The sequence below is a fragment of the Parasteatoda tepidariorum genome, chromosome 7, assembly GCF_982258835.1.
Source record: "Parasteatoda tepidariorum strain Cologne lab strain chromosome 7, Ptep-v5.0, whole genome shotgun sequence".
NCBI lineage: Eukaryota > Metazoa > Arthropoda > Arachnida > Araneae > Theridiidae > Parasteatoda > Parasteatoda tepidariorum.
In genome coordinates, this window is record NC_141761.1 from 27,506,885 (window position 1) to 27,517,604 (window position 10,720).

The following is a 10,720-nucleotide window of genomic DNA, read 5'->3' on the forward strand; positions in this document are numbered from 1 at the left end:
GAAATCAAGTAAAAGGTATTGAAATTCAATTTCTTTTTAATAAATCAATATAATACCATTAAAAAGCTAGTTCCAAAACAAACACGATGAGTACTGTTTACTACTTTTATTGTAAATCGATTATTTTCTAAAAATATTTCGTTTTTATAGGCCTAAGCTATGTAAAAAATCGAAATAATAAATATCTAACAGAATTTTTTTATTACATCATTTTTCTTTGAAAAACTTACCAAAACAAAAATTAAAGAGCACATTATTATTTTTAATTTTATCCCAGCTTATTAATTATTTTTTCAAAATTACATATTTGCGATACAGAATTTTTACAAAATATCTAAATACCCATTCTTTATACAGGATAAAAATCAATAATTAACATATTTATATTAATCAACCCTGTGCAAAAGCTGACCAGCATATACCGACATATTTAAAAAGATTAAAATAATTCTAATTTCTTTTATTAATATTATTTTCCTCCTTCTATGTTAATTTACGTTATTAAATTAAGCAGTATCCGTTTTTAGCAGTTAAACTTATCCAAATGAATATTAACTAAGTTTCATACGACATTGAAAATAATACTTAGAATTGTTTGATAGTCATAAACATTATACTCAAGATTTACCATAATCAAGCTATTTTTGAGATAACTTTGCACTTTATTGCAAAGTATTTAGTTTTTACTTCAATTGCCGTCGTTTGAACATTATTTAAATTTATAGAAACATGCTTCTTCGAAAGCATAAATATAAACACTTACTTTTGAAAAAATAATTCTCTGGCGACATCTTTCCAAGCTAATTTTGCTTGAGTTCACGTGACATAACTAGTCAAAAATAAATAATTAAAGAAGGTGTTATAAACTCCCATTAAAACTCGTTTTTGATTTAATAGAGCTTTAAGATGGTGAACAACTCTAATGTTAAAGATTTATTTTTTTTCACTTTTGGTTTGAAAATTAAATTTTGAAGCTCATTAAGCAGAGAAAATAAAATCCATCAAGAAAATAACCTTCTGAATTTCAGAGAATCCGATTATCTACATTAAAATTGGTTATAATTTAAATTACTATGACTAACATATAGAATTCAAACGTATTAACGGATGTCGATGAAACATATTCTTACGATTATGCATCATGTTACTTTAAAAAAAAATTGAAAGCAACAAAATTATGTTCTTAATCATTTTAGACAGAAATTTAAAATTTTAATTTTATTGACTTTAAAGAAATTTAAAGATACAAAATTATGCAGTTAATTACTTTAGATAGAAAATTTAATATTATACAATTTTTAAATCTTTACCTTTATTATCGTCTAAATTTTTTAAAAAGACGATAATGATGCGCTGTCGTTGCGTAAATTATGCAAAAACAGATAAACGTATAAAAAAATCTGAAATTACTTTTCAAAGAATTTTTTTAAAAAAAGCAACTGTTCTATGGTCTTGCACAAAATAGTAAGTAATAAAATATTGAGCATAAACTATAAGAATCAAGTTGATATAGTCTCAATTAATTTTCCAAACATCATGTTTATTTTATAAAAAGTTTACCTTCAAATATGCTATTGGAATTTCTAATAAAATTTTTAAAGAAAACAGATGAAAAGTCGATTGTTTATTTGCTGTTATTATTGTTCTTTAAATATATTGTTATCTTAGTTTTTTTTTAATTATTTTATATTTTGTTTATCTTAGGATTCATCAATTCTTTAAAAAGAAAAAAGAAAATAGCACCTATCTTTTTTTTAAATATTTTGCTAACTTTGTTACTGACCATTAAAACTCGTAATTAGGTCAGGGTATTTGTACTGCGCATAACAAGATAGAAGAGCTTATTTTAATCAGCTTATCTACTCTAATATCAACTAAGTAATTGGATAGAGTTGATAAAAACTAAAGATCTTTTTGTATTAGATAATAGCAATTAAAATATCATTTACATTAATATTCTTAATTTAGTTACGTTACATAAAACATGGAACTAAATTAAAACATAACAAAATTTAATTCCTCCAAAATTTCAAAATTAATTCAAAACTTAATTAGGAATTGAGTGGCTTTTTTTTTTTTTTTTTTTTTTTTTTTTGTGAATTTTAAGTCGGTGTTGAGCTTTCAGGAAAGTTCGCCGACTATCATTTCAACAACCGACTGCACAGCTCTGATCAATACTATGAAATCCAGGCATAAAACTCAAAAACATATACCACCACCATTATTAAGGTTAAGCCGAGATAGCCTGGTCGGTAGGGCGCTGGAGCCATGTCCGAGAGTTCGGGGGTTCGAACCCCACCGGCCGAAGACTCGCTGTGTAGTAAAGTGCGCACGTTAAATCTGTCGAGTCGCAAAAGTCCTACATGTTCCCATAACAAATCTATACATCTGGGGGTACTGGATTGGAGATCGATCGTTCTCTGATTCAGGTCAAAATTACGATATGTGGATGAATGCATGGGTCCACCCTATAAACGGGTGCGACGAATGATGTGGCAGAAGTCGAATTCTTGGTCATAGATGGCGCCACAGGAAAACTAGAACAATCGCACCCCATCTGCCTAAACAGGCATACGTCAACAACATTATTAAGGTTAAAATACTTTTTTTTAATATAATTTATTTATTGCCCTTCTCAATAGCTTCCATAATTATAGTAAGTACTTTTTCAAAAAATTCATCCCATCAAAATAAAAACTAACTGTAAGCAGTATAAATGATGCAAGCCAACTCATGATACTCAATTTTTCTCAGGTACTTATCCCTTTTGGTGAACCATGAAGATGTTCTTACCATATTGCCTATAGTTGTGCTTATATTTTATTCTATAACCGACGTTAAACAGCCTACCCAATTCTAAATTTACCACAATAAATGTTCATCTCAGTAGCCAACGCAATTTTAAACCCAACTCAGAAGACAAGGGAACTCCTGGATCAATCATTGGGACAAACTAGCCTATGTGTCTGATTTTTGATTGAACAAATCCGCGTTACATGGAGAGGACAACAACGAAACCTTTGCTCCGAGAGGGCGACTGTTTGGAGTTTCTAATCCATGATCCGTGTACCACTTAGTATATTTGACGTCAGTAGTGGGATCGCTGCAAGCTGGATGTGGAATTCGTATCAACCAGCCGTAGCTGGGATTCGAATTGGAAAACTAGTAGTACTATTTTCCAGATTTAAGTCAGATATATTAGTGCCAATTATATATGTCGATATTTTTATAATTTCTTCTAATTAATCAGCTTATTTTCTCCATTAATTTTGTTTTTTAGTGCATAATTTATTTTTCCTCATTTCACTTACCATTGAGTTCGATTTTAATCTATTCAATTCTATAGAAACACGTTTAAAACACTACTATAAACAAAATAAGCATGCTGTTTCAAATAACTTTAGAAATATAAATTCGCTGACGTAGCACTCCTCTACGTTTATAATTGAACTTGTAAAAAGGAATGAAATATTAAACAACGTGCAGTAACATCTTAAAGAGAATCGCCTTTACTGTAAGAATTTTCATTCCAAAATTACGATAAAATAACTGGCTGCAGTTTGTCCACCAAATTAAAATATTCGGTTTGGAACATTTCTTTACCTTTACGTGTATGAAACTGCTTACAACAGGTATTGAAAAGAAAAGAAAAAAAAGCGTGAATGCAAAACTACAAGGATTTTGTAAACATTCGCAACTAACATGGTTTCAAAACTATAAAAATGAAAATTAGCAAGACATTGAACTTGGTTTATGTTAGGCAATGGACATAGAATTAAGGTTATGGTTGATTTGTGTTTTTACAAGTAAACCGTAAAATGTGACTTAATTAGTTTAGTGCCCTCTCTCGAGAAAGATAGGGTATGCTAGACTTTTTTATAATTAAGCTATCTCTGTGATGCAGTCAATTATGCGTGAATGAGATTTCGTACTCCAATACTCCAGGATCACAAATTGATCATTGAGGAGTGCGAGACAATGAAACCCCACATATATTTAAGGAAATAGTGTGATGTCAAAGCTTTGTAACAAATTCACCACACACTTATTACTGTAAGATTATTAGGTGTCCTCTGTTGTATTAGACACCCAATAAAAGAAAATAATATTATGAATTCGTAATCCTTTTCACATGGTTTAGCTTTCAAAAAACGCGAACTCGATTTTCATTGGCTGTGAGAGTTGGCACGGGTAAAGTTCTAGTAATTACTGGCGGTTTAGCAAATGGGCAAAATCGGGAGAATGTTTCTCTCCAATACACTATTTCTCTATCTGATAACATATAAAAACCAGTTTTGCTATGCGGAAAAGATTGCAGGTTAAAATACGACTTTTTACGTGCAGAACCGTTAGTGGGTTAATCGCATATATTAGGTAAAAACAAGTCAAAAAGCAATTTTTCTCACAGTTTGAATATCGTCTTTTATATTATTATATGTCTGTTTTAGTTGAATATGGTAAATTCATAATAAATAATTTTTTTATACCATTTTTTTTTTGGAAATTCTAACTGTGTATAATTTTTTTTATAGTCATGGAAAATTCTAAATTAATGCGAAAAAATCATTTCTTAAATATCTATCCTGAATAAACTAATTTAAATTTTAAAACCATTTTTAAGATTATGGGCTGAAATTGCTCCTTGTAGTAATGTCCGAATTTCAAGACCACAAACAGTTCTAGAGTTATAAGAGATTCGACATAACTTTCCGACTCTCGTGCAGACAAAAAAAAAAAACACAGAAGAGTAAACACAGAAGAAAAGTTTAAAAAACAGACAAATGAATAGAACTAAACTACTTTTCAAAAATGCTGAGTGTAGAATGGTATCGGTATAACTCTTTCAGAAAAAAATCAATAGAAAATATAAAATACTACACGTATAATTCTCAAATTCAGATTGGCGAACACCCTTGTATATTTCCATGTTTCGAAGGAATATGTTTCCTAGAAGATTAAATTTCTAATATAAATTTATGTGTTAAAATTAAATTAAAACTATAATAAGCATGATGCATAAAAATACCTCTGTCTTCACTCCTTTGATGGTTTTTTCTGGAGAAAAGAGGCTTCTTAAGTATAATGTTCAAGAAATAAATAATATTAAAAAAATTAAAAAAAGAGTTCATGTTTTCCCCTTTATCTGGAAAAAAAGGAAAGAGATACTTTCCATTCTTTGACAATCGTAGAGAAATATATAATCATTGGAAAATAAAAAAAGTTTTCCTCCAAAATAAATTCGCTTGCGAGAAAAATTGTATAAAAAATTTTACTGCTCATCTGAAAATGGTGAAAAAGAATTTTATTGCATGCGTATTCCAATATTAGTTCTGCTACAAACATGTTTCAACAACTTGTCTCCAACATTTGTCAGAAACGCGAAGAATAAACTATAGTAACATCCTTTATGAAAAGAATGCTTTTCTTAGAAGTTCTGCAAAAAGTAATTACGAAGTAATTTGCTTCCTCATTATTTATTTTTTTAGGGAAAATAACACGTAGTTATTAAAAATTAACAACTAATACACGAAATTTTACCAGTTAATGAGATAAGGCAAAAAAAAATGTGTTTCCGGAAAAAAAAATTTCGATAAAAAATTCTATGGGAAACACACACACTTAAGTGACAGGAAAAATAATGAATGCTTACTTCTGTCTTGAGCATGTTCATCTGTCTTTACTTTATCTTCCTCAATACTGCACAAATACTTATAGTGACTTACTCAAAAAGTTGAGGCATTAATATTTAAATAACGTTCAGATTGCCTTTTAAAATATGAGTTTATTTTCAAAGAAAAGTAATTGATTATAAGTTGATGGGTTAATACTATTGGGATAAATATGCCTGTCGAGGATTTTTTAATGGAACCAACCCTCTTTTCCGTTACATGGATAGGAAAAACCACCGAAACCTCCCAGGGTTTGCCTGACGGCAAGGAGATTCAAATCATGATCCATCAACCACTGAGGATATTTTTCATCAGCACTGTGGTCAATGTGAGCCGGGTGCGAAATTCGTATCAACTAGCATCACCGAAATTCGAACCCGAACTACGCTTTGACGTATATCTTAAACTTTGAAAACTCCGACGTCATTTATTACGCTTATTGCAATAAGCCTTATAAGTATATTATATCATTAGCGCCAATAATAATATGGCAATGGCATACGCTTCTCAGATGTGAATAAGTACCATTTCTGTTCTCTGTTATTAATTTATCTTTTTAATATAAAACTTATTTTTTTAATTCAATTTGCACTTATTACCAAAATTTAATAAAGGCTATTCTCGAAGATAATTATAATAAATGTAATTATTATCATATTGTTAGAATTCTATAATCATTTTATATGAATTCCCTTCGGTACTTATTTCGAAGGCAATAAGAAATCGTCAAAATACAGTAGGGAACCAATTATCCGGAACGATCGGGACCATCGCTATTCCGGATAACTGATTTTTCCGGTTTTCTGAATCGCTACAAAAAGCCGTTTTTTTATTGTTAAACCCAACTAAAAAAGAAAAATATTTGGAAATAATCTTAAAAAGAGGAAAAAACGATGAAGTAATACACTAATGATTGTTTCCAAAATGATGGTAAGGTAAACATTTTTTAAAAAAGAAAATCTTTTGAGGAAGAAAAAAAAATTTAAAAAAATGGCGGGAAAATTTATCGAATTTTGTTCCGGTTTTTTGGTTTTCTGGTTTTCTGATTTCCGGATAACAGGTTCTGTACTGTATCATTGATGCCAATGATACCAGTAATGAAATTAATACTATAGACATTCCCATCACCTATGGCTGAGGTAATGAAAGTCTATTTTACAAAGGTGCATAAAATAGGTACTATGGCAATATATTTTTTTAATGTCCTCCGAAACTTATCAGTACCTTAATATCACCATTTTGCCTTACTATACATTCATGGCATCCAATACATAACCCTTTTTTTATTATTATTATATGCTGTAATCAGTCTAAGAATTGAGCTCGAGGGCTATTTTTTTGCACATTCTCACCAGTGTTTTTATCAACCATTGGTGATGAATAGTCATATTTTTTCTTATAGTAGCACTGTCGCGTATTCTTCAAATTTATGTTTTCGAGTTTTGTAATAATATCTTGTTAAAAAAATAAGGATTTAAAAAATTATGTTGAAATCCATAAGAATAACTGAAGAATCTCGAGTGAAAACATCATGAATTTTGAAGAAATCGAGTTAACGTGAGCCGACCCAATTTTGGGTTTACGACTTCTAATGTTCAACTCCGTAGCCTTGTAATTTTGAATCGAATCCAGAAGACAAGGATATTCCTCGATCAGTACCCCAAGAGGTATGATTTGCTATGGGAACATGGAGCACTTTGAGACTCGACAGATTTAACGTACATCAATCACCATTTACTACATGGGGAGAGTCTTCAGCCGGTGAGGATCGAACCCACGACCTCTTGGACATGGGCCCAGCGCCCTATCAATTTTTTTTATGTATATCCGTCGTAGAACAGCCGACCCAGTTTTTGAGTTTACGACTACTAATGTTCAATTCTGTATCCTTGTATTTTTGAACCAATCCAAAAGACAAAGAAACTCCTGGATCAGTACCCTCAGAAGTATTGATTTGTTACGGGAACATGGAGAACTTTGCGACTAGACAGATTTAACGTGCATCAATCACCATTTTCATTTACTACACGGGGAGTCTTCGGCCGGCTGGGATCGAACCCACAAACTCTTGGACATGGGCCTACCAATATTTATCAAATCTTATGAAAAACTTTTTCTTTGAGTTGTAGCGGTGGTCGGAGGGAGTTTTTAAGAAGAAAGTTAGGTCCGCCGTGTCTTCGAACATATGTATGGCTTGGTGCCGTCCACCTCGAATTATCGAGACTTTACTGTACACTATGATTGCTGCGGATCGGTATAGAAATAGGGATTTGTGTACGATACAATCTTACATACATACATTTAAACATTCTGTTTTATTTATAAAGGTAACTAGCAAAAAGTTTCTTCAATATTTGTTCAAATTAGCAGCTGTATAATTGATTTAGTTGTAGATCTAAATTTTATAGATCTAAATTTTATATTGGTATTTCGGGTGCTTTTCGGTTAGCCAGGCGCAAATGGAAATTCGCCAAAATATGCAGATCCAGCATTTTTTTATTTTTTCTATTTTATTTACTTTCTAAACACTCAACAAAATGGGCATTTACAGAAATAAATAAAAAAAATGTATAAAAAAGACAGTTAAGAAACAGTTCGATTATTTTCTGCTATTCCAACCGAAAAGTACCCATTTACGTTCTTCTGAATATTGATATCATTTATATATATATTTATTTTCAGCTACTCTACTTCATGGAATTAAAGAGACCCTGAAGCAATTTCCGGTTCAAGTACACTTTCTCTAGTTCAAGGCATCATCGAACTCCTACAGTTATGACAAATACGTGAACGATTTAACTATTATCAAAAAATTATTAACAATCAATATTAAAATAAAAATGGTGAAGAATGGAACAGGTAAAACTCAACGTAGCGGAATGATTATCATCGCTGATTGTCCAAACATTACCCGAATAATAAGAGACTACATGGAAAATAACAATTCGAGTACTCAGTACAATAACATCAATGCCACGTCTACAAATTATGATGAATCTCAGAAAGATGCAGTTGTGTATATAGTGGTTGTGCTATTCTTTTATTCCTTTTGCATTGGATTCATGATGATACGCTACATGCAAAAAGAAGCCAAAGAACAGCAGGAATGCAAAAAGTACAGAAGGTACATAAACATGGCTCAGGACCAGTACCTACAGTCTATGAGTCGAGCCAGACTTGCTAATAGATTGGCACTCCAAGCACTGAATACAGTTAACGCTATCCCTCAAACTACTCAATATGGCAGCAAGGTCACTTTTGTATAAAATAAAGTGAATCATTCTTCACTTTCATCATATAAGATTTGCTTGGTATTTGATTTCATTAATTTCCACAAATTAAAATACATTTTTATTTATTATTATTTTGTCTTAAATGAAGATAACAAAGTTAACTGTTTCGAAAACTGATAAAGCTTATTTGAAATTAAATTTTATTAATTATTCTGAAATTAAATTTCTTTACAATTTTTAATTTAAAATTAAAAACTGCATTTTTATTTATTGTGAGAAAGGCATGATAAAAAAAATATAAAAAACTAGTTTGATTGCCTGATAACTCTAGAACAGGGGTTTCCAACTTACATGAGGACAGGGGCCGCAATTAAAAGCACCAGTCAAATGGCGGGCCGCAATTTTATCAAAACTTTATGTAATCTCTTTTATGTTTGAAGGTACATTAAATATATTACTGTCAGATTTTTATCAAGTTGTACAAAACAAAAGTATTGAATTACAAATTAAAATTTGAAGTGGATTTTTAAAAATAATTGCATATTAAAAAATTCTGGCTACAATAACTTTAATGTGCACCTATGTATTAAACAATTAATATGCAACACATATCAAATTGTTAAGATATAAAACTTAAAAGTATTTAAAACCCATACAGATTTTCTACGAAAATTGTCCGCAAAAAAAATGACAACTATTATATTTTGGCTCGCGGGCCACAAAAAAGGCTTCGGGGGCCGGATGCGGCCCACCAGTTGGAAGCCCCTTCTCTAGAAGGTGTTTCCAATAATTTCTTCTTAAATCCCTTCTTTTTCCTGAGGTAATCAGACATGTTTTGATGCTTTTTCACAAGCATTTCTTGGTAAAGATTCGAGAAATTTTATTAAGATTTCTGTTTTTTCTATGCTCAAACATTAATTTGAGATCCATTGAAAAAAATTTTACTGATATACATTAAGGAGGGTCTTTACAGAACACTCGGTAATATTTATAAAACATGCATGCTTCATTTTGGTGTTTTCACACCACAAATCAGTATATATTACAAAAGAAAACAAAAGGATAGGCATTTAACTTGAGATGGGATTCAGTCAGTGCTTATTTAGAGGTTCTTAAAATTTTCTGGATTTGAAAACAAACAAATAATTTCAAAAATCGGTACATGATGCATTTAAAATGACGAAGATTTAAAATTAATAGTCGCGTTTAAGTAAATTACATCAAACATAGAAAAAAAAATAAAGTTCTGAAAGAAAAAGAAATCACTTTTAACTTACCTGAGTGCTCATTCAAACAGTTTAATTTCTTTTTCAGAAAAATTGGAGGAATAGTCAGATCTCATATAAGTGTTGCAAGAATTGAGTGTTTGATTATTGAATCAACTAACACTATTTTTTTTTTCAGAATTTGTAGTGTGTTGAAAAATATAATCATAAAACGTTTGGAATATCCTTGATTTTACTTTTTAAACCTCATTTAAAAAATACAACAAGCAATGTAACAAAATGTTTCTTGGAGATAACTTGGGATCTAATATCGAGACATCATGGGAGATGGTAAAAAGTATCAGCCTTCAAAAATAATGATGCTTGGTTGCTATGATCAAAATAATGACATGGTGAGTTCCCAATTCTTTCAATTTTTAAAATATGAGGAATCGCTGGATATTCGACTTTTCAAACAATCCAGTTCATAGTTTCAATGCGTTGACGTCATTATTCTTTAAATAATACTCTCTTTACAGCATTTCATATAAATCTTCCAAGGAAACAAACTACATCAGAAATAGTTAAAATTTCATATAATAATAGTCAACAG

At 30.5% G+C, this 10,720-nt stretch overlaps 1 protein-coding gene across 2 annotated transcripts in view; it reads left to right on the forward strand.

Moving 5' to 3' along the window:
• LOC139426074 (uncharacterized) overlaps positions 1-9,030 on the forward strand; it is a 30,534-nt gene extending 21,504 nt beyond the window's left edge. The window contains exons 1-2 of one of the 2 annotated variants that reach the window (XM_087168651.1): positions 7,903-7,996; positions 8,352-9,030. In XM_087168651.1, the coding sequence (XP_087024777.1) occupies positions 8,510-8,935 (426 nt within the window). In that variant the 5' untranslated portion in view covers positions 7,903-7,996; positions 8,352-8,509 and the 3' untranslated portion in view covers positions 8,936-9,030. Of the gene's footprint in view, positions 1-7,902; positions 7,997-8,351 lie in introns of those variants that run through there. The other variant, XM_087168650.1, reaches the window with a different exon arrangement.
• The last annotated feature ends 1,690 nt before the right edge of the window (positions 9,031-10,720 follow it).